The following is a 24,813-nucleotide window of genomic DNA, read 5'->3' as shown; positions in this document are numbered from 1 at the left end:
ACCCTCTAAGGTGGGTGGGGCTGAAAGTGTGTGATTGGCCCAAAATCATCAGCCACTTTCCATGCCCAAGGTGAGACTAAAACTCCCAAGCTGCTGGTGTCTAAGCTAGCACCTTAACCATTCTACCAAACAGTGATGCCGATTAAAAAAAGTACAATATTTATATTTTATTAACCCTTGCAGGTCTGTAAAACAAAGAAAAGTGAAGTGAAATTGTAATCACAGTGCAGTTTTATTTAATGAACAGTTCACTTAACAATTGAGTTGCTGGCCTAAGTTGTGATCACTAAATGAAATCACTTTTCTTTAGTTAAGTGTGAAGTATGTTTCTTTCCTCATTTCAGAACACTATTACGCAGAACATTGAAAGTCAATCTCAGAAAATATCTGGAACTCTCTACTTAAAAGTGGGAATATTTCTGATGGATGAGAACTTCTCTAGTCACTTGTCTCTACCTACTATAGTAGCAGCATGTTGCATATTTAGCATAAATAGAACTGTTCACATCCATGTTACTAATAAGCACATATACCGCATGGTATTTTATTCAAATATTATATGGTTATATGTATAAAGAAGTATTCTACCAATAGTTTAGGAAAATAATGTGAGAAATACCTGGAGGACATAAATAAATAATGCACATATGCAGAATCTTTCACAAAAAACTTCAGTGCAGAGATTTAAAAGCTTTACCAATCCTGATAGAACTGCCATAATAGAAATATAGAACAAGTTTTCTATTTAAAAATTGTACAGTTCTAAACTGTAGGAATTCTATATTTGATGTTGTACTGGATGGGGCGAACACGGCAGAGAAGAAGGGACTTTCCTTTAGCTACCAAGCATGAATGTGATCAGTGGTCCAGAGCTGATAATCTAGCCATTCTTCCACCTCTCTAGGAATAAAGATGACCACAATCAGTCACTGAACACAATTATTGAAAATTCTAAAATTGTAGGTCAGTATTGACCTCTTTTTTTTAGCTGGATGATTTGGTAGCTAACAGCCAATCCATTTCACTGTGCAATGGAAACTCAGCTACGTCAACAGAGAATTGTAAGCTTCTTTTTAAGGCAAGTAGAGAAGCAGAGCATGGACCACATATTCATTTAAACTGTTGCTGCCTTCGTAATATGCATGGTTGGTTGTTTTTCAATTCCGTGGAGTAAATGGTGCTGGTTGAATTCCTTAGAATCCTAAAAGAGAACAGACACAGTTTCAGTGGTGAAATCCAAAAAATTTTCCTACCGGTTCTTTGGGTGTGGCTTTGTGGGAGTGGTGTGGCTTTGTGGGTGTGGCTTGATGGGCATAGTGGGAAGGATATTGCAAAATCTCCATTCCCACCCCACTCTGGGATCAGGTGGTATTTGCTGGTTCTCCAAACTACTCAAAATTTCCACTACCGGTTCTCTAGAACCTGTCAGAACCTGCTGGATTTCACCCCTGCATAGTTTATATATTTCAATTTTGTTTTGTTGCTTTCCTCTTGTTTAAGGTAAATGGAGCTTCCTCACTTTTCTAATTTTCATCTATTTTTGTAAGCTTTTGTCCCTTGATCTTTCCGTTAAATTCCTTGTGCCAAATAATTTTTTTCTCAGTGTCTTTACTTTTAACAATATTTCTATGGTACCCCAATCAGCAGTGTAAATAAACTCAACAATAAAATATGTGTCTCCAGAGCATCATTAAAATACGTAAACATTAATCATGTTGCTTATTTTTATTGTAAGGAATCAAAAGCTAGCTGAAAATGTTTTCAGTGTCTTCCAGAATGCTGGAAAAGATAAGGCCAAGTGTCCCTCTAGGGAGCAGCATGTTCCATGGTATGTAACCATCACGAAGGCATGAGACAAAGAACAATAATACAATTATCCATGGTAAAAACTAAGACAAACATTGCAGACTATTATGATGCAATCACTCAAACATTATTTCAACTTCCACAAGTTCTCTGAAATAGTGTATGCTATATTCAGTGGTGGGAGTCAAATAATTTAACAACCAGTTCTCTGCCTTAATGATTTCTTCCAACAACCAGTTCAGCAAACTGCTCAGAAAGTTAACAACCGGTTCTCCCGAAGTGGTGCGAACTGGCTGAATCCCACCACTGGCTGTATTCAAGACTTCTAGAAACTGAAGTTTGAATCCTGGAGGCAATGCCAGGGCAAAAACACAGCCATTGAAAAATAGCACCTATGATCCTCAGTCCACCTATTTCACAAAAATAGGAAATCACTAGAAGTTCTTCCCAAGACATTCAAAATCAGATTGGTAGGTCAATTCTGGTGGGAGAGGGCAGCCCTGAAAATACTCATGGGCAAGCACGTAGGGCTTTATCAGTTAAAAGCAATACTTTGAATTGAACCCAGCAGCACATAATATAAAAAGCAGCAGTTGAATTGCCTTGGCACCAAGCAACAGCCAATAAATGGGCAATTACATTTCGGGTCTACTAGTTTCTGAATAATCTAAGGTAATACCATATCAGCACAACATAACTCAAAGTACCGATTGTTTCAGCTATCGTAACCCATGGTTGGAACAACTGGTTAAAAAGAACAGATCTTCCCCAGTGTATGGGTCTTCCTTCTCTTATAAGCATCTATCCAGTGCTTCCTGAAATAAATGTTTTGCTCATCATTATCTCAATACTGCCCTCCCTCATCAATAATTCTAGCATTTTGTACTATTTGTTTTTCCTAGTTCTGACCATAATATGCATGGCACTTTTGTAGGACCATTAACTCCAATTTATAGTCAACCATCTACCCCCCACCAAATGATAATCATTATCCAAATATCCATCTATCAATCCTCACCACAATCATACCCACAATACTCACTTTCTACCCCATTAATACAACTTCCTAATAGCCTTGCCCTCAAATTTTCACAGAACCTCTGACCTTCCTCATGCACCTCTGCTGATAATGTTTTCTAATATGACAGGTATCTTCCTCTCATTTTCCTACTCAATGAATACAGAATAGCATTCATTACTCATTACTCCTTGTTTCTCTCCAGGGAGCAAATTTTCAATCTACCAGCCAGACTGTCAGCTTCATTAGGTAGACCAGACCAAGAATCAACTCCAAGGAAGATTAAAACTACTTTTATTGAGATGGGCTATAATAACTCTTCCTTACATATACTTCTACTCAGCTCCATGTTTCTCAGACTACATTCTTCTTCTGTACTATATTCAGATCCTGTCTCCCATCTCTTTTTTTATATATAAAAGGTTTTTGTATTTTATAGACAAACAAACATATAGTACATAATCAATCATTCAGTGTAACATCTGAGTACATCTTTTGTGTCTTCTTCCTACTCCTATCACTCCTATATACTCCTATCCTACTCACATCAGATACCTGTACAATTAACACAGGGCCCCCCCAAGGCTATGTGCTCTCCCCACTTCTCTCTCTATACCAATGACTGCATCTCCAACGATCCATCTGTTAAACTACTGAAATTCGAAGATGACGCAACAGTGATCGGTCTCATTTGAGACAATGATGAATCCGCATACAGATGGGAGGTTGAACAACTAGCCTCGTGGTGTGACTAGAACAATCTGGAATTGAACACACTCAAAACCATAGAAATGGTGGTAGACTTTAGGAGAAACCCTTCCATACTTCCACCTCTCACAATACTAGACAACACAGTATCAACAGTAGAGACCTTCAAATTTCTAGCTTCTACTATATCGCAAGATCTAAAATGGACAGCTAACATCAAAAACATCATCAAAAAAACACAACAAGAATGTTCTTTCTGCGCCAAGTCAGAAAGCTCAAACTGCCCAAGGAGCTGCTGATACAGTTCTACAGAGAAATTATTGAGTCTGTCATCTGTACCTCTATAATTGTCTGGTTCGGTTCTGCAACCCAACAAGACAGACACAGACTTCAGAGGATAATTAGAACTGAGAAAAACAATTGCTACCAATCTGCCTTCCACTGAGAACCTGTATACTGCACGAGTCAAAAAGAGGGCTGTGAAAATATTTACAGACCCCTCACATCCTGGACATAAACTGTTTCAAACTGTTTACACACACAAAACACAACACAACACAACAGACTCACACACACAAAATGCCACATACAGCTTTGTGAGATTCTGTGTGTTTGTGTAGTTAGAGTGAAACACTACAGAAACACACCAAATCTCAGAAAGCTGCACAAATATTTTATTATTTTATTTATATTTTTTAGATCAGGGTCTCCAACCTTATAACTTTAAGGTTTGTGGACTTCAACTCCCAGAGTTCCTCAGCCAGCAAAGCAGTTAGCTGAGCAATGGATTCCAGGCAGATTTGTGGACTTCAACTCCCAAAGTTCCTGGGGAACTCCAATCAATTACATTAGCTGCAACTGATTCTGCCTTCTAGACAATGTAACTGATTGGAGACGTTGAAAGAAAGCGAGCCCGAAAGGAGCTTGCTTAATTAAGTAAGTGAGGAGGGGGGGATTGGGTGGGCCAGAGAAAAAAAGTTTTTAAAATGCTCCTCTGAGAATCCCTACTCAGCCACATGATAATCAGAGGGGTTTTTTTTCTTTTAAAAGCCCCTTTTTGGCTGAAGAAAAGAGGCTTTTAAAAGTAAACAAAAAACAAACCCACAAACCTCTGAGGATCAGAGAACCGGTTCAGGGGTGTGACCAGCCAGCCATTACCACCGGTTCTCCGAACGCCAGCAGAGTTTTACTACCGGCTCTACAGAACAAGAGCGAACCGGGGGCAACCCACCACTGATTCAGTGTTGTACCTTATGATTCTTGATGAACATATCTTTTCTTTTATGTACACTGAAAGCTTATTCACCAAGACAAATTCCTTGTGTGTCCAATCACACTTGGCCAATAAAGAATTCTATTCTATTCTATTCTATTCTGTTCTGTTCTGTTCTGTTCTGTTCTGTTCTATTTATCATATCTTAATATTATCATTTCATTTATTATAACATTTCTCCCACATTTCTTGCTTTTCTATTAATACATTTATCTATCTTCTTTCTCTTCTTCCTTCTCACTCATATCATTACAATGATATGAGTGTCTCCCATCTCTTGCCTTTATTTTATATATTTTTTTATTTTTAACAAACAAACATAAATAAAATTGTTGTCAATCCAAATACATTGTGTCGGTGGGTTGATCCCCAATCCTGTGTGCCCATATACATTGCAATTAATTTATCTAAACTTACATTTTATCAATCTGATATATATCTCAACTATAATCAAATAATTTCTAATTAATTATAACATTTCAATTTCTCCCTCAAAATCAACTTTCCAAATTAATATTATACATCTTCAAATCCATTCCCTAAAGACAATTATGCAGTGGAGTACCCCAAGGCTCTGTTTTAGGCCCAGTACGTACTCTTCAACATCTTCATCAATGACTTGGATGAGGGGATAGATGGGGAACTCATCAAATTTGCAGATGACACCAAGCTGGCAGGAATGGCCAACACTCCAGAAGATAGGCTCAAGATAAAGAAAGATCTTGACAGACTAGAACATTGGGTGCTATCTAACAAAATGAAATTCAACAGTGAAAAAAGTAAGGTTCTACATTTAGGCCAAAAAAATAAAATGCACAGGTACCATATATGTGGTACCTTGCTCAATAGTAGTAACTGTGAGAGGGATCTTGGAGTCCTAGTGGACAACCATTTTGATATGAGCCAGCAGTGTGCAGTAGCTACCAAAAAAGCCAACACAGTTCTGGGCTGCATAAACAGAGGGATAGAATCAAGATCACGTGAAGTGTTAATACCACTTTATAATGCCTTGGTAAGGCCACTCTTGGAATATTGCATTCAGTTTTGAATGCAATATTTTTCACGATGTAAAAAAGATGCTGAGACTCTAGAAAGAGTGCAGAGAAGAGCAACAGAGATGATTAGGGGACTGGAGGCTAAAACATATGAAGAACGGTTGCAGGAACTCAGTATGCCTAGTTTAATAAAAAGAAGGACTAGGGGAGACATGATAGCGGTGTTCCAATATCTCAGGGGTTGCATAAAGAAGAGGGAGTCGGGCTGTTCTCCAAAGCACCTGAGGGTAGAACAAGAAGCAATGAGTGGAAACTAATCAAGGAGAGAAGCAACTTAGAATGAAGGAGAAATTTCCTGAGAGTTAGAACAATTAACCAGTGGAACAACTTGCCTGCAGAAGTTGTGAATGCTCCAACACTGGAAATTTTTAAGAAAATGTTGGATAACCATTTGTCTGAAATGGTGTAGGGTTTCCTGCCTGGGCAGGGGGTTGGACTAGAAGACCTCCAAGGTCCCTTCCAACTCTGTTATTATTATTATATAATTTAAACATTTCCTTATATTCTAATCTTTCTTAATTCCCTTTAACATAATTCCCCTTCTAACCATTGATAAAAGAGATCCCATATCTTATAAAATTGTTTGTCCTCTTGTTCTCTAATTTCTAGAGTCAATTTACTCATTTCTGCGTGCTCCATCATTTTCCTAATAATTTCATCTTGCGATAATAATTTTTCATTTTTCCAATTTTTAGCAAATACAATGCTTGCTGCTGTCAAAACATTTACAGTCAAATATCTCAATTCTCTACTATATGTTTCAGCTACGATTCCCAATTAAAAAAACCTCTGGTTTAAAGTCAATATGTTTCTTTATCATCTTTTCCAAACATGTGTGGATTTTAGACCAATATCTTTTAGCATCTACGACCATCTCTTGCCTTTAGTCTAACTCTTTATTTGTAGCATTCTACAAACTGCATACCCTTCACTTAAAACAGTCTACTCCATTGCTCACTCTTTTATCTTCAATCTTGCCTATCCTATAAAATTCTCCCTTCAAATTCTCTCGTCCCCCAATACCCTCCCTTATATTACAGTTAGCAATTAACCATACCAATATATTGGCAAATCAGTTTTTTAAAAAGTTGACGGCAGAAAAATGTTTCCATGTAGTTCTGTTTTGTTTTGTTTTGTCCCCTGGTCTAGCCTCCACATACCGTTATCAGTCAAGATTTCTGAGTACGGTACTGAGAGGGCAAAATGCAGTGTTAAATGTTCCCATGTTAGAATTCTAAGCAACCTTATGCTTTCATAGAATTGTGATATTATGATCAAAAATATATATCATTTGTGCCAGCTATATGAGGGTCTGGAAGAGATCATATAGATATCCAAGAAAAATATTCTGAAATGTTTATTTTTGGGAGCACTTCTTTCTTCCAATTTATTTGTTCTTTCTCCAAAGCCCTAATCTACTCTAAGGAGCCTGTAATCTATATTTTACTAATAACTTAAGTCCCTTCTAGCCCAAATACAATGGTAATGGTATTTAATGGTATTAATGGTGCACTATCTGGATGTCAAGCTCATTAAGCAAAGAAAAGCACATAAGCTAAATTCTACTGTCTTGTAAAACTACAGTAACAGCATCTTGCAAGTCTGAAAGTGGAATTCTCCTGCCATCACCTTTATAATCCAATTACCCAGGGAGCCTAATCTTCTTGCTTCACTTTCTCTCCTCTCACTATGCAGCTGTTCTCTCTTAACTGACTGTTTATCTTTTTACCCCATCTTTCAAATTCATTCCCCACATGCTATTACATTGAATGACTTTCGACGGGGGGGGGGGGGGGGGACAGGTTTGAGTCAGGTTTGGGACTTATGAATAAGCAGGTTTGGACCCAATTAATATTTGAATGGAAGAGCTACAAGGAATCGCAGGGCTGTAGGCTAAAGTGAAAAGAAAATTATATCCAGGAAATCACCACAAGATAAATTTGACAGGGGAGAGGTTTTACTTTCAATAGCTGCTTATGTAAACATCAGTAAAATAAAAGAAAGGGGGCAAGGTCAGTTTTTTTTCCCGGAGAAATACATCCTGCTTATTACACAATGCTACTGTTTTGGAAAAGATCCCTTTCCATTGTCCATCAAAGCAAAATGTTTGAGAGTAGACAGAGCAATTTTTGCAACTGAGTTGCAAAATTTAGTGGGCATATTGAATATTTATTTATTTATTTTATTTTATTTTATTTATTTGTCATAACACCATACATAAGTATAAGCATGAAGCAACAGTAGGACAGGGACAGTAGGCATGTTTGTGCTCTTATGCACGCCCCTTATAGACCTCTTAGGAAAGGGGTGAGATCAACAGTAGACAGTTTTATTCTTCCCAGAATGTTATCCCCCCTACAAGGAATGTGAGAAAAAGTTAACGCAGATTGAGCAGAAAGTGAAGGGACTTGCAAAAAGAGTTGCTAGTTCTTCAAAACAGCATCGCTTCCCCTGAGCCTTTATCTCTTCCTTTTTGTATGAACGGCTCTAGCTGCCTATTTAATCCTCAGCATCTCCTCTTCCTTCTACACATTCAGGAAATGGATTTTATTAGCCTTTCTTTCCATTTTTCTACATCGGTCTTTTGTCAGGTACAAGCCAAAAGCCATTGCAAAAACAAGCAAACCTCCTTGTTGAAGTGGAAAAGAAAAAGGATCATTTTAAATTACGGGTGACTTGTTTCTTGGTCCATAAATTACAGCAAGCTGATTTTCAGGGCAGTTGAAGTATGAAGTATTACATGCAGCAAAATCCTTTTTCTAATACATCTTAAAGAAAGGACAAAGGATCATGTGAAAATATATCTAAGTATCATACATTCAAAATTCATAACAGATTGCTTTGTTTATGAAAGGAAGTTGGCATAATCTGTCCTAATGACATTTGGCTTCAAGATAAAAACGTGCAGGAAAACACACCCCAGTGCTTCCCGTCAAAGCACTCATTTTTGGAAATACGACCTTTCGAATTTCAAGATCTCTCACCAAAAAAAGTCAGACATTTCCAAACTACCCCCACAAACATGCTATCAATTTTATCAGTTAAGAAAAGCTGGTGCTCCAAACGTATTTTAGCAGTTTTCTATACTGTGAATGCTCACATTCAGAACCTCTTATCACTCATGATTTTTTTTCATAAATTCTCTAAATCTTTCATCATCATCTATTTATGGTCAAAGAACATAGACATGAACAATGATACACTAAAACTTAAAAAATTAACTATTCTGCCAGTATGAGAGCTTTTCCATATGAAGACACACATACAGTATATGGTAAAAAGTTTTTCTTAAATCAAAGAAACTTTTGTACCTTTCTTACATAAAAAAGTATGAGTTAAAATAGTACAAAGGTAAAATTATACAAGGTAAGATAAAAATAATGAATAGAATATTAAACCAGGGGAAAGCACTCCAGCACTGCTTAGACTTCAAGCTGAGAGTATTGAAGTGTGGATGTGAATTTGTTGTAGCAGAGTTATGGAAATATGTTAAGCCTATCCTTTTGTACATCCAGATCTAGGGGTTTCTTCTTCACTTCAATTCAGGCTTTATCTAAGCCCAGCTTAAATATGGACTGCAGACCAGCAAAACTTGCTGTAAACCAAATTGCTTTGTTTTGTTTTTGTTTATCTTAGCTGCCAATTATGTATGCATTCTTTCTATTGTTATATATTGTTTTTCAGTGCTTTTAACTGCTGTTAGCCATTCAGAGTTATGAATTTGAGATGGGTGGCTAAATAAATAAGTAATGAATACGTTGAATATTGTTTGTTTTTCCCTTAGGGAATTATGTCTATCAGTAAAAGTTGGGCCAAAGAATTACCCCCTAGACCAGAGGTCTTCAAATTTGGCAGCTTTAAGACTTGTGGACTTCAACTCCAGAATACTGACTGGAGAATTCTGGGATTTGAAGTCCACAAGTTTTAAAGCTGCCAAGTTTAAAGACCTCTGCCCTAGACTATGGGCCATACAGCAAAAGATTTTGTACTTTAGCTTGAAAAGTTTTAGTGTTGTAGATAGATAGATACTTATTTCTCTTCCTGTTTGTGTATTAAGCTATTGTGTTCTAAGTTTTTCATTCATGCAGTATATGTTTGGAAAATTGGTCTTTCCAGGAAGTAGTTGACTAAAAATAAATGCCTAGATATTGAAAGGCTTGCAGCTGCAAATCAATAAAATCTAATGCAATTATCACTGACCTGTGGATTTTTACTCTTATACACATTCAAAACCATTTAGATAAAACCTCTTAATATTTTAGCCAAATATTCTAACAGTTCCATTCATAAATAAACATGTACATGCACTTCCTAGCATGCATTCAGTTTTATAAATCAAAGCATTTTTTAAAGTTTTTTAAGTTCTGCTACAACTTTCGATTTTCACCTACATTGTATTCATTTTTCTTTATTTCACTGAATTCATCCGTTCAAAACCTTTACCACTTCCTCCTCATACATTCTAAGTTGTAATACTGTGGTCATCACCAGTTCCAGACCAGATATATTTGCCTCTGCCATCCATCATGGCTTTGTTAATCAAGATTTTCATGTAATTCTTTTTAATAAGAGAGCAGATAAAGGATAACCAACCTTAGCTGTCTCTGGGCTATCTGTAACATTCCTGCTAATGGTCTGTTTTGCTGAATTTTGGCCAGTCTTACTTGAAACATGCTATGTAATTAATGTATCCTATGTAATGCAGTACACTGCAAGCCAACATACTGATGCCCACAAGCCGCCAACTAGAATGTAAGAAATAAGTTTATTCTAGTAACCACAAGTCATAAAATAGTAAATAGTTTGACAGTGTTGATGGAATTATTTGTTTAGCAGAGTGATGGCCTTCGGGAAAAAACTGTTCTTGTGTCTAGTTGTTCTGATGTGCAGTGCTCTATAGCGTCGTTTTGAGGGTAGGAGTTGAAACAGTTTATGTCCAGGATGCGAGGGGTCTGTAAATATTTTCACAGCCCTCTTCTTGATTCGTGCAGTATACAGGTCCTCAATGGAAGGCAGGTTGGTAGCAATTATTTTTTCTGCAGTTCTAATTATCCTCTGAAGTCTGTGTTTTTCTTGTTGGGTTGCAGAACCGAACCAGACAGTTATAGAGGTGCAAATGACAGACTCAATAATTCCTCTGTAGAACTGAATCAGCAGCTCCTTGGGCAGTTTGAGCTTACTTAGTTGGCGCAGAAAGAACATTCTTTGCTGTCCTTTTTTAATGATGTTTTTGATATTAGCTGTTCATTTTAGATCTTGCGATATGATAGAACCTAGAAATTTGAAGGTTTCTACTGCTGATACTGTGTTGTCTAGTATTGTGAGAGGTGGAAGTATGGAAGGGTTTCTCCTAAAGTCTACCACCATTTCTACGGTTTTGAGTGTGTTCAGTACCAGATTGTTTTGGTTGTACCACAAGGCTAGTCGTTCGACCTCTCGTCTATATGCGGATAATGATAATGTCCTTCACTTGACCACCACAAAAGGACAGAGGCATAGTTTGAAAGGGAGCTTACAAAATATTTGAGGTGAGCAGGGGCATGGTGTGTAGGAATGTTAAAATCCTTCTAAGTAAAGCCCTAGTTATGTGGGTACTAGGGGAGGCTTCTGTACTTTTATAATGCTGAAACAAAGATAAAGATAAAGATTGGAAGATTATACAACAGTGGCATTTTTATTAAGCATCCCTTTCAAAAAGCCAATCCCTAATATTTTATCTCCTCCAAGATCTAAATTCTCCCAAATATGGTAAGGAACTAGAATGTACAAGTAATGTGCCTCTAAAGAAGGCTTGCATAGATGTATCCTAAGGATTTCTCTTTCTATCCACTTGACATGATCTCAGTCAATGGGGTTGAAATGTCTTTTAGAGATCTTTAAAAACTTTTCCCAGTTAGAACAATCGAGTGGAACTAGTATCTGTTCCAATATAATATTATGGATTGTGCTCTTTTCTCAATTAGTGCACATGTAGGGAGTAGGATGGGGCAAACTATTCCATACCAATATGCTATAATCCAAGCAACTTCATATTCTGTAATCATATGAAGACAATTTACTACATGAAATCAAGTAATAAAGTAGTAAAGATAAATATGTTTAACAAATTCTGTTTTATAAAACTGAATAATTTACCTCTATGTTTTTTCCTTTGTCGTCTCCAGCAGCATACACCCACAACAATAACTAGGATCACAAGAATCAAAGCCAATACAACTGGTACCACAGGAAAAGATTTTTTTGTATGGTCTGCATGGAAAAAAAAAGAATGTTACTGCAGCTGATAGTGTAGAATAGAATCTATATTACTAAAACTTCTGTTCCTCAGTCTACCCCATTAGAACCTAGGAAGAAGGTGTGTTGCAGTTGCCATTGGTGGGGAACCTTTGTTTGGTGAGCCCCAGGAGATGTTAAAGTTGTCTATATGTTGTACAATTAAAGAATTTCATCATGAAAAATCTCTAATTGCACAACATATAAACATATTTTGCCATAGTTTCAATTGGGAAGATGTGACCATCTTAGACCAAGCCAAGTCCAAAAATGCCAGAGGATTTCTAGAAGCCTCACACTCTGACAAATCAGCCATCAATATACACATAGACATTAACAACATCTATAGACTATGCAAAAGAGACTATCACCCAGCCTAAAAAGAAACCATGAGGACCCAACCACCTCTCCACTAGCAATCAGCATCCAGATCATCATACTGGAGATTAATTCCAAGGTTAACATCAAACCAACAATCAAGTAAATGATACCCCAATCAAGAAACTGCTAAACAGCCAAACAGTAAACAGCCCAAACAACGAATCTCTAAGATCACCTCCACCAACGTTGACAGGGCAAGCCACCATTGATAGCAAACTGTACTCCTTACTAGCACTGATGATGTTACCTAGTTTGGGTAATGAAACATCTGCAAGAAAACAAGCAAGGTCAGAGAGCATCAAGTATTTCTCATGTCAACCCTGAGCTACAAATATCCTCCTTTATAAAGAAAAAAAATATTATCATACATACAGACATAGAGTTTTATCAGCTTTTAGAAAAGTGCTGTTATTGTGCCTATCTGCTCTATTAACTTACCTATTTCTTTTCCTAGCACTTCAATGCTTATTATTTTTCCTCTGTGAAAAATGTGGCAAGTCAGCCCTTGTTCAACATTTGATTTGCTTATAAAAATGTTGCTTATGACCGATAATGTGCCGTTTGGGTTTGTGATATCCATTTCTTTCTTTTCACCTCCTGATGGAAACCATGAAATGTTCGGTCTTGGAAAACCAGTTGCTAAACAGCTGGCACGCAAGTGGTTATCAGAGATGGTGTAGTCTGTAGATGTTTTGAGATCATCTGGGACACAAATCACAAGAGCAAAACTTGATAGTATAGCAATAACAATAGCACTTAGACTTATATACCGCTTTATAGGGCTCTTGTAATATAGTATAGGACAGTGTTGGCGAATCTTTTAGGCACTGAGTGCTGAAATGGGAGTCCATGTGTGCACATGGGGGACCACCAAACACCAGAAGAGCAGCTCCCTGGTGCGCACATGCAGGAGCGCTGGAAACCAGAAGAGCCGTTCCCCAGCATGCATGTGCTTCTGGTTTCCGGCATGCGCATGAGTGCTGGTCACCTGATCTTCTAGTTTCTGGCATGTGCGCATGAAGACCAGCTGAGCAGGAGCTCAGCTTGTGTGCACCTGGGGAACTGTTCTTCTGGTTTCTGGTGCTCCTGTGCACGAGAAGACCAGCTGGCCGGCACGCATGTGCGCACCGGAACCCAGAAGAGCAATAGGCGATGGCTGGCATGCCTGGAGAGATGGCTCTGTGTATCACTTCCAGCATGTGTGCCATAGGTTCACCATCATGGCTATGGGACAATAAAATGTGAATGAGGGAATGACTAGGTCACATGCATATTTTCAAATGGAAAATGGATTTCTGGCTAGAAAATTCACATAATCACTTCCAGGTAACATCCCCAAATATCATACAAATATCATACCGTTAGATCTCTTTATATTTTATGCAATAAAATATAAATCAGTCCTATGTCCCATAACATAATATCCTGTTAATCTAGATAGAATCCTTTTCACTCTCCAGAAGTTTTGTATTTCAATTGATATCAGACTTAGACAATATCCAAGAGATTGTGGGAGTTATTCAAAATATTTGATTGATGCCAAATATCGTGCTAAACACAATATCTTCTAACTTTAAGCTAACTGCAAGATATTGTGGTTTAAACTTTTGGAAGGAACTAAAAACTGCCTCTGCGTTATATGGGTGGTAATAATTAGATCTACTGCAAGAGATATCAACTGCATTGTTGCAGTGGCCAAAAGAAAAAAGAAAAAACTTCACAAAACAAAACCTCCCAAACCTCTATAAAATAAAATGAATATGAACTGAGTTGTGATGTAAAATTCTGTAAAATTTTATCAAATTTGTCTTGAGTGAAGACTATTGATTATTATTTTTTCCTTGTATAATTTAGTGCTCTACACACTCAAATAAAGCACATGATTTATTATAATAATGCCTCATTTAAAGACAAGGCCTCATCAATCCCCTATTGAGCTACTTTTATTTGAGCAGACTTACCATAAACAGAAAGACAGGGTTTTCCTATGACAGGCCCTATAGGAAACAAAAAAAATGCACACTGGTAGCAACCATTATCTTCAGTGCTCACATTCGACAAATGAATAGCAGTATCTTGAGGGCTCCAAAATATAAAAGTGATTCGATCTTTGTATTTTAAAACAGATGAACCTATATCTTTCTCGTATGTTGCAATGTTTTCATCATTTCCATTCTTTTGTTTTTTCCATGTGACTTGGTAAATATTAGGCTGTTGTAATAAAGTACATCTCAAAGTGACATTGCCTCCTAATTCCACATCTTGATTGCTTGTCATTACTGAACCTGGCAGAACACAAAACAGTTCATAATTGCTAATTGTACTTCAGATAACAAATATTTCTCTTTATAAAATCCTTTCTCCCTAAAAGTGATTTGAGTAAGTTGCCTTTTTAACTCATAGAATCATCTATTGTAATGTCCTTCCTGTTAATGACTACTTCAGCTTTAATTGCAATAATACAAGAGCAACCAATAGATTTAAACTTAATGTTAACCGCTTTAATCTAGATTGCAGAAAATACAACTTCTGTAACAGAATCATCAGTGCTTGGAACACTTTACCTGACTCTGTGGTCTCTTCCAATAATCCCAAAAGCTTTAACCAAAAACTTTCTACTATTGACCTCAACCCATTCCTAAGGGGACCATAAGGGGCGTGCAAAAGAGCACAAACGTGCCTACCGTTCCTGTCCTATTGTTTTTCTTTTTTCTTCTTCTTATATATATATATATATGCTTATACCTCCTTATATTTCTTCATATATATGTTTAGATACTATATATTTTTTTGTGTGATGCTTATGTATATTGTTGTGACAAAATAAATAAATAAATAAATCCAAAATTGCTCTGTTCATTTTAGCCACTCCTCCACTTGTCTGATAGATAACAAGAGCAGCCTGTGCAAATAAGCAAACAGCTTATTTCATCTTCATTATCTGTTCTCAGGAACAAAGTAATAGTAATAGTGTATATATAGGTCTTTCCAAAATTATGACAAAGAATATGCTGGAAAAGATTCTGAGTGGTCTATACATATGTAACAATGTTAGTTGTACAACACTTAAAATACATGATTTCCTCAATTCAAAATAATTTACTAGATTTTGAGTTGTATTCCATAGTTTATAAATACAGAAGCTATTGTCTCTATTTATAGGCTATAATTTATATGTATAGGCTATTTTTACAATCATGTAGAGTTAAGGCAAAGTCATTGAAATAGCTTCTCTATTTATAGGCTATGGAATATATTCAAAACTAGTAGAAGGTATTTTGTTCTGATTTTCATTGCTAAGTAAAAATTCCTGCTATACTTGTAATGTCCCTTGCTCATCTTTATTAGGCTCTTGGATTAATTTCTACAACACTAATATTTTTTCATCTATCAAATACTTACAAATCCAAGCTACAGAAGAAATCTAGAATCACATAGAACTGAAAAACGTGATGGAAGTCATCAAGCCTAACTCTCTTAGTTCAGGAATTAAAATTAAAGCAGTCCAAAGATATAGCTGTCAAAAGCATATAAATGAAAGGGACTCTACCACTTCTCTGTTATTACTTCTACTTATCAAATTGCTCTTATTGTTACAAAGGTATTCCTATGTTTCAATCAAATGTGCCTCCATATAGTTTAAACCCACTACACCATGCCTGTAGTCTTATAGAATAGAATAGAATTTTATTGGCCAAATGTTTTTGGACCCACAAGGAATTTGTCTTCGTGCATACGCTCTCAGCGTACATAAAAGAAAAGATACGTTCGTCAAGAATCATAAGGTACAACATTTAATGACAGTCGTAGGGTACAAATAAGCAATCAAATCATTTTTTAATTTTTTTTATTAAAATACAATTTTATTTTAACTTGTAATAATTTAATTCTAAAACCTGAAATGTCCCCATTCAGACATTCACGGTTTTTTAGTTCACTGTTTATAACAAGATCATTCTGAAGGTTTTCAATTTATAAATGTACTGGGAATGCAGATGAACGCTATGTCACTTGTAATGGAGATAAAATAATGGAACAATTAATACAGTAGGGTGCAAAATAATAAATAGAATGAAGAGTTGTAACTGAGCTGGTAAAGACAATTGTTGATTCTCTGAACACATCTTAAAATGGAGTCTCCCTAATGTTCAGTAAAAGCAGCATAATCTAGGCTTTTCTTTGGACCTAGGTGCTTTTAGGCTTCTCTTAACACCAGAGAATATTAGGGCTTAAATAGCTGAAATGTAAATCAATCACAGCTGTACTCTGCAAATGTCAATCTATGTTAAGTAGGCTAAATCAAAGATACTTGAATGAAATGGGTTAAGAAGCAATTATGCACTGCTCAATCCCAGGCTAACCAACTTGTACAAATGAATACATTGCCCAATGCTTAGTATATCTGTGGTGAATTCACATTGTAGGTGCTTAAATTCAAAAAAACTCTGACATTTCAACAAATCTAGACACAACTTTAGCCAAATAAATCCCAAAGTAGTCTGGTTAAATGAAATATCCTAGAAATCTTCCATTTTTAAGATGCAATCACAAAATCAACACCTGAGCCAAAACACTTTCATAACCTCTTCATTGTGTACACGCTGTTGTAAGTAACCAATCATTTTATTTCACTACTATATGTCACAGAAACGTCATCTGCACTCCTTTCATCTGCAGGTTGAAAGTTTCAGACTACTCGTGCTATAAACAATAAACTTTAATAAAATATCATGGAAATGATGCAAGTTCATGGTGTGTGAATAGTGACATGTCAAATTTCATATAAATGACATGTCTCACAATGTCAGTATTAGGCTGCTGTCTATTTTTAATACCCATAGCTTTCTTCGAACATCTCTTAGCATCTGAAAAAAATTCTACTTTTCTAAAGCACAGAAAAGTTAAATTCAAAATTCTGCCAATTTGCCATTTCAAATGTGAGAAGCACTATTAAGAAATGACATTGCTTGTACAGCAATAATGGTGTGAAAGAATTATCAACAGGAAATCTTTTCCCTGGCATCATCACAAAATATGCAAAAGGAAACTTTGATAGCTCTGAAATGTTTTGGGACAAGATGTTTTGGACTGATGAAACTAAAAATTGAAGTATTTAGCTATAACTAGATAAGATACATTTGAAGAGAAAAGGAATAAATCATTTGAAGAAAATAACACCTTGACAACTGTTAAGCATGAGAGTAGTTCTAAATATTTTGAGGATTGTGTAGCAGTTAGTAACTTAGGAAACACTGTGAAGATTGAAAAAAAGATAAATTCCCCTAATTATCAACATGTCCCAGAATCTAATTTCTAAGTTAATGAAGAAACAGAACAATTATTGGATATTTCAGCAAGACAACAATTTGAAATGACTTCCAAAATCAAAAATAAACAGGAGAGAAAGATGGATGGATGGATGGATGGAAGGAAGGAAGGAAGGAAGGAAGGAAGGAAGGAAGGAAGGAAGGAAGGAAGGAAGGAAGGAAGGAAGGAAGGAAAAAACTGTAGGAAATAATATAATATGACTGTTGTGGTAACTTCTATTCATTAACAATTTTCTAATCTTAAAAATGAATTATACTTCTCAAGTTGGACATACCCTGTGTGGAACAGAACACTACAGCTATTATGCACAAAGCCAGATCCTGCAAAGTCCATGTAGTATAAATACCCTTCATTCTCTAGGAATAGCAAAGGAAAAACAAATTAGTAAAACATTTTTCTACCCAATATAGAAAATATAATTTTGAATATAATGAAAGAAATGATGTATCAATTATAGTGTCAGAAGAGAAGTATTTATGTCTTCCCAAGTCTAAGAAAGTAGCAGAGAGAAGACGACATCTTACCTTACATACTCCAGACATATAAATGTTATTAAAACTGGTGAAAAAATGGAAATCTTTGTGAAAGCACACAAAGAGTTCAAATCTGCTGAATCACCTGGCTTATTTTATAGTATTAGAAACAATAGAATGCACAACAATACACTCTCATATTTGTGCAGTGATATACAGTACAAATCTATGTCACAGCAAGTGTAATTTTCATGGATTGTAGGATTTTCTAAATGAAATGGTCTGTGTATCAGTATGTATGAATAAAAATAGGAAAATGCACAATTCCTGGAGATGAAGTTGACCTTTAGTTGATAAAAAGAAAAAGGGGAACCCAAATACCATAATTCAAGTTGATTCGGTTTCCAAACACAAGGCAATTCCTATCATCATCATCATCATCATCATCATCATCATCAATCATCATCATACTTCAATAATATTATTTCCATTCTTAAACTCTAATACAATTAAAAGCCCCCCTCAAATCTTTTTCAATTTTCTCAATTGTGATTTAATTCTACAGATCCTTCAGTGAGCTACTTTGCATTATTAAATAGCTCAGTGGAAAGCAAACACAACTAAAAATTTCAAGGGGTCCTTAAAACAGCTCCCTCAAGCTTTGAAGTACCTGTAGCTGCTTTGTGAATCAGATTCAGAGGGGTACATCATTTGTGAACCAAGTGCCTACTGAAGGATTTGTCTAACCTTGCTAATTCGCATTTATTTACTTATTTATGTACTGTTACCTACCTTGAACATCTCTTTGCAGAAAAGCAGGCTATATCAATAATTAACCATCACTCCAGCAATGTCTAAGTCTAAGTCATTTTGTATAATTCGATTAAATCCAAAAGAAAGACAGCGAGAAAGACCCACGTTACTTTGGTGCGCTTCAGATTGGGAATATCAGCAGTGAAAGAAATCAAAACCAAAATAGTAATAGTAGCATGCAGCACCATCTCCAACAAAACAGTAAGCTAAACAAAAGCAAAATGAAAGAGAAAGCACACAAACCCACCATCAAGTTCAACTGAAAAGTTCTCAGGCACAATGAGAATCACGGAAGGCTCTTTTTGCAAGTTGTAAGGCTTCTCAAATACATTGAGAAAATCTTCTCAAGTGTTCTGAGGAAAAAACGGAAGCCTGGACTAAAAAGGTTTCTGAGGAAGTACAAGGCATATTTTGGCACAGTGCTAAACTTTTCTTCATTCCTGAAGATTTCCTGGCTTCCCCAGTTTCACACACACACAAACACACACACACAGAGAAACAATCAAACACAGACACAAAAATACATCAGTTTCTGGTGGATTGGAATGTTAATACATTATTTTCCCTTAATGTTCCCTTTAATTACACCAGTGCAAAGTATCAAATAGAGTATCAACAAGGATACACACACACACACACACACATACATACTGCACATCATTTGTGTGTGTGTATGAAATATACATGTATATTTGATCCATATGATACTTTGGCTGGTGGCAATTAAGGGAAGGTATCACATTAATTTTCCAATTCCCCAGAAGCTGGAGAATTCTGAATGAATAGTATTTTATATGAAATGTCTGGCTAGGAATTGCTGTTAAAATATACAAAAAAGCCCAGTCATAAATGCAATAGCCTATACTAATGTGCGTAAAAATAACGTTCTTTGGAGAGAACGTGTACACAAAATAGAGTCATGTACACGAGAGTCAATTTTCTATCTTTGCATACATATTGGAAATATATACTAGTTATTCTGGACATGCTCACAAATTACAAAACAGCTGGATATGCAAAAAGCATATTCTGTTTCAGTGTGAAAAGCATAGAGTGGGAAGACAAATATGTAGATTAATATCTCAGGCCAATTGGACAATATATCTTGGATATTCATTGTTAGATTAAGAACATAGAAACAATATATCAAACAAGGGAAAAGGTAAAGGGACACATGATTAGATATGATAGCACAGATAGTCCATAAATATCTGGATAATTCATTATGTTACTGGAAAGGCAATGAAAATTCATCTGGAATTTCCAACATTGATCCAGAAATATTCAAGGATAAACATTAGCACTTCAGACCTGATCTATTAGTATTTCAGCATTTTTTAAATTTCCTGAAAAATCATTTCTCCCAAGAAATGGAAGAAAATTTGTTTTTAAAAACAGAGAAATGTTCAACATAGTGCTGAAAGAGAATCAATTGCCAAAGAAACCTTGAATTCTTACAACTGATACTTTCTGATTATAACTCAATCCCACTAAAATAGCATATGCCAGTGATTCAGCTTGTGAAAATTCTTGAAGAATGGGCTTAGAGAAATAAGAATTGTTATAACAACTTGACATGGGAAGAAAATGTGTCATATGGAAAAAATGACAGGATACAGATGGAAGCAACTGGGAATGGGATAATAAGAAAGAGTGGAAGAAAAATATTTATCAAAAGAAAAACAGAATGGTTTTTTTCCTGCTTTTAAGGTCAATGGAAATATGTCAGTACAACAATGAAGTGAATTGCCTTAAAGAGGTCCAGTGCCCTCGAGAGATAGGCAAAAGTAGTAAGAAAAAAGAGAAGAAACAATAAAAGTAAATGTATTATTCATTTACTGGTGTTATTCCTTTATTAGAAATAATTTATAGTACTTCATTCTAGACAGTTCCAAGGTGGTTTAAAAACTGCAGAGCAATTATAAAATACAATAAGAAGAGGTTGAAAATGGTGAACACAATAAAAGCAGGATGCAGTCTATCCATTCCAAGAGTATGATAGGATCAGGAGAATTAATGGCTGGAGAAAGCCAATAAAATAGGATTTTTAAAAAAAGAACAAAATTGAGGGTTGGTCCCAGGAACGTCATCTCAAAGCAGAAGTGTCATTATGAAGAAGGCCCATCTCTGGGTCCCCACCAAATGGGGATCTTCCCCCAGGATAGTAAATGCCTCTGTGGACAATGTCACTGAAGACACAGTTTGAGGTAACCTTGAATGGTTTGGAGCTTGAAATATAAAATATCAGTATTGTGATTATGGCTTAATAGAAGACTACTACTAACTCTCAATTCATGGGGTTACACAAGAAGATACTGTCATTAATGGAATCAAAAGTTGGTGAAAGATCGAGTAACAGAAACAAAGTCATCCATATGTTTTTAAAACCAATAAAGACAATATTTCATATAAGCAGATCAGAATCCAATCTGCAGTAAATCTAAATAATCAATGTCTTCCCAGAATTCATATTAGAGTGCTATGATTATTTCCGTCATTTTGATCAGAAAGGAGAATTTGTCATTTGGCAATAGTTATTACAATCTTCTAGATCCAGAGGTTTTGTTTTGTTTTCTTTGTTTTATGGTTATACTCACTGCTTTTTTAATAGCAGCAGGAAGAATCTCCCCTTATATAATGATGCTTTCACCCTTTACTTCCCCCCTACTTCAAGTCAATACTCCTTGGCTTATTTGAATTAGCTCACAATTGGAAAGGATTAAGAAGTCAATCTGATAGGGTAAAAGTTTAAAATTTCTTCTTTACATCTCCTTGAAACTGATTTTGCACATTGTTATGGAGGGGGGGAAAACAATTTTATCTTTGAATTGTATTGATATCTGTAACAGCAAATATCAAAGTGCTTGCACAGAAGTATTTATTCATATATATATATTTAAAGTTCTGTTGGATTGCTATTTGAAGATGGCATGGAGACAGCAAAATAAACATTCTTCACTTCTTTCATTACCAAACAGAAGGCATGGCTATGTTCTCTAACACATATAAAGTTATCTTCACAAGCTTGTGTCACCAGTGCTTAATTACTTGGTCTGCTTCATTATTAAGAATAATTATTAAGAATAATGAAGCAGACCAGGTAATTGAGAAACCAGTAAAAGTTCATATTTTACAACATTGGAGACCTATTGTACCCCACGGTTCTGCAGTAGGACCAGGGTCTCAACAGGATCATCAATTCTAACTGTAGAAAAATCAGCATATTCAGAATACATTGGATTCACATGTTTTTATTTTAACTATGTTAATAGTCAGGGGCCAAGGTAGAAGCTATAATATCAAATTTCAATAGGCATGATTTATTTAAATTCTAAGTTGTAGTCCACCATCCAAAACAAGTGAAGTGAAATATAATTGGGTAAAAGGTCACCACAGGAGCATCATCCTAAACCAGAATAGGAATGGTAAATTGGTCCATTTGCTGTGCTTAGTCGTGGTTGCTATTCAAAATATGCATTCCATAGAAACATATACATGTTTTTTTAATGTCTGGTGATACCCCATAAAAAAATCCCAGGAGTAAACAGTTGTATAGCTTAGAGTAGCAAAATCTATTGCTCTTAGGCCTTCCCCCCAGGGGTGAAATCCAGTAGGTTCTGACAGGTTCTGGAGAACCGGTAGCGGAAATTTTGAGCAGTTCGGAGAATCAGTAGTGGAAATTTTGAGGCTGGCCGCAGAGTGGGGGTGGGAATGGAGACTTTGCAATATCCTTCCCCCAGGAGTGGGGAGGGAATGGGGATTTTGCAGTAGCCTTCCCCTGCCACTCCCACCAAGCCATGCCCACCAAGCCACACCCACAGAACCGGTAGTAAAAAAATTGGATTTCACCACTGCTTCCCCCCCCAGCATCCCCCATCTGTAGATTTACCATATTTGGATCATAGAAAAGATTCATTAAATCGTAGGGCTGTTGATAAAAGAGATGATCTTATGGCATTCCAGATCCATTTAAAATTTCATATTTAATTTATCTATTCTTTTTTCTCCTATATACTATATTTTAAATTAGAAGTTTCTTGGAGCAGGGGTATGTTATTCTACAAGGGCTCTAGGATTCAATATTGTCATAGTCAATAAATATAAAATCAGCTGTTCACCAACATCAAAGCAGAGAAATGGTTCTAGTCTACTTGTTTAAGACACATATAATGAAAGAGATCAACCAACTTTACTCTTACACACATTCACTCCAATGCACAAATCCATCTTTAGGCAGTTCTTATCTCTAGTTTCTTTCTGCACAACCAATTGACCAATATGACTTCCCTGATGTGCACACACTTACCTTCAGTTGCAGATTCCTGTAGTGTGGAAGAGGAGAATGCAGCCAAGGCTGCTCTGTCCAACTAAACAAGGAACTGTGATTTTTTTTAAAAAAAGTTGTAACGCTCCTCCTACCCTTCAAATCCTTATGCCCAAGGGGTCTCAAATCATTATTATTTTACTCAGAACATCTGAACAATAACTGGTTATTAAAACTGGTTGGGTAGAGGTTCTCAGCTAATAATGTCAAAAAGAATCTTATTATCTAACTAAACTAAAAAAAAATGTCCTAAAATAATCCTTGTTGACCTTGTTGTGAACTGCAAATCATTTAGAATACAAAAAGATCTGGTATGATTTCTGCTTTACTGGAAATGTTAAATGAGTGTTATATTTGAAGTGGTAATTTATTCGGGTAAACGAATCAAGAAATGTCAATCAGCACAGTAGATGTGCTTAGTACATAGACCAGTGATTATTTGAAGATTCTTGCTGAAAATATATATAGCTTTTTTAAGAAGCTGATGAAGTGGAACAAACAGGGTTTGGAAAGAACAGTTATGTACAAATCATTGTTTTCGACTCTGCCATCTAATAATGAGAAACACAGGAGCAAACTCCTTTTAAGTGGTTTGCAAAGGTTTAAAGGTCATCTATTTCTAAATTTCTGATATGATTTTAAAAGAAACTGGCAGACATTGCAACAGGTACACCAATTAAACCAAAATGATTCTCATTGTATAGATAGTCACAATGTAAAATATTTGGAAGATCTGTTTTCTTTGAATGAAGTCACACAATAAATGATTCAAGTAAAATTGCTTCCAGGAATCCAGGTTTCATTAGATGGAGCAGCAGAGCAGTATTCTGATCCAGTATGTGAAATCTTAATTAAATCTTGAGAAGTTTAGTGGGACTTACTGTAGTTATTTAGGATTTATTACAAGTTCAACTTGTTTTCAGACATTATTGCAGCAATCTGTCAAGAAAGTCTGATAAATGTGCTTTTGAAAACAAATAAATACATTGAAAAGATGCGATTTTAAACTAATCTGACACCATCAACTTGTAATAGCATGATTTCACTGGATTCTGGATCTGAAAAATAGGACAGAGACCTCACATAACTCAAGGCTATTAGTTGTCCACTCTTGCTTTAATGGGTTGTCTGAACTTTGGAAAAATGTATTTTCCCAAAGAGCCCAAACTTTCCTATATTTTAGTGCCTAAAACTTGAAAAAATTGCTTTTAAAAATTTTACAACCATTTCAGAGTATTAGTTTATTTTAGCCAGCAAACACATTCACGATGTTATATCATTTTAAAGTTTTATCAATTATATTTTCATGCATTTTTAAGGCTAAGAAGTGAGCCTGTTTCTCTTGCGTTCTCTTTGTTTTT

The 24,813-nt window shown here is 35.8% G+C and overlaps 1 protein-coding gene across 5 annotated transcripts; it reads right to left on the bottom strand.

The window, feature by feature from the left end:
* Positions 1 to 152: 152 nt before the first annotated feature.
* Positions 153 to 23,588, bottom strand: LOC131199260 (OX-2 membrane glycoprotein-like). 5 transcript variants are annotated; one of them, XR_009155309.1, is made up of 7 exons: positions 19,108 to 19,307; positions 18,117 to 18,198; positions 14,476 to 14,799; positions 12,953 to 13,216; positions 11,996 to 12,109; positions 10,252 to 11,483; positions 4,608 to 8,628 (listed from the first exon to the last, which is right to left on the bottom strand). XR_009155309.1 is itself a non-coding variant. In XM_058184832.1 (7 exons), the coding sequence occupies exons 2-7, from the start codon at positions 19,376 to 19,378 to the stop codon at positions 8,597 to 8,599; spliced, it is 819 nt and encodes a 272-aa protein (XP_058040815.1). In that variant the 5' UTR covers positions 19,379 to 19,481; positions 23,435 to 23,497; the 3' UTR covers positions 4,608 to 8,596. The 5 variants fall into 5 exon arrangements, 4 of the variants coding, with proteins under 4 accessions (XP_058040816.1, XP_058040815.1, XP_058040817.1 ...); XM_058184832.1 differs by lacking the exons at positions 10,252 to 11,483; positions 19,108 to 19,307 and adding exons at positions 19,376 to 19,481; positions 23,435 to 23,497; XM_058184833.1 differs by lacking the exons at positions 4,608 to 8,628; positions 10,252 to 11,483 and adding an exon at positions 153 to 1,201 and having other exon boundaries at positions 19,108 to 19,303.
* Positions 23,589 to 24,813: the final 1,225 nt, after the last annotated feature.

Source organism: Ahaetulla prasina, chromosome 5 (assembly GCF_028640845.1).
Source record: "Ahaetulla prasina isolate Xishuangbanna chromosome 5, ASM2864084v1, whole genome shotgun sequence".
Taxonomy (NCBI): domain Eukaryota; kingdom Metazoa; phylum Chordata; class Lepidosauria; order Squamata; family Colubridae; genus Ahaetulla; species Ahaetulla prasina.
This window is presented reverse-complemented; position numbering and strand designations above follow the sequence as displayed.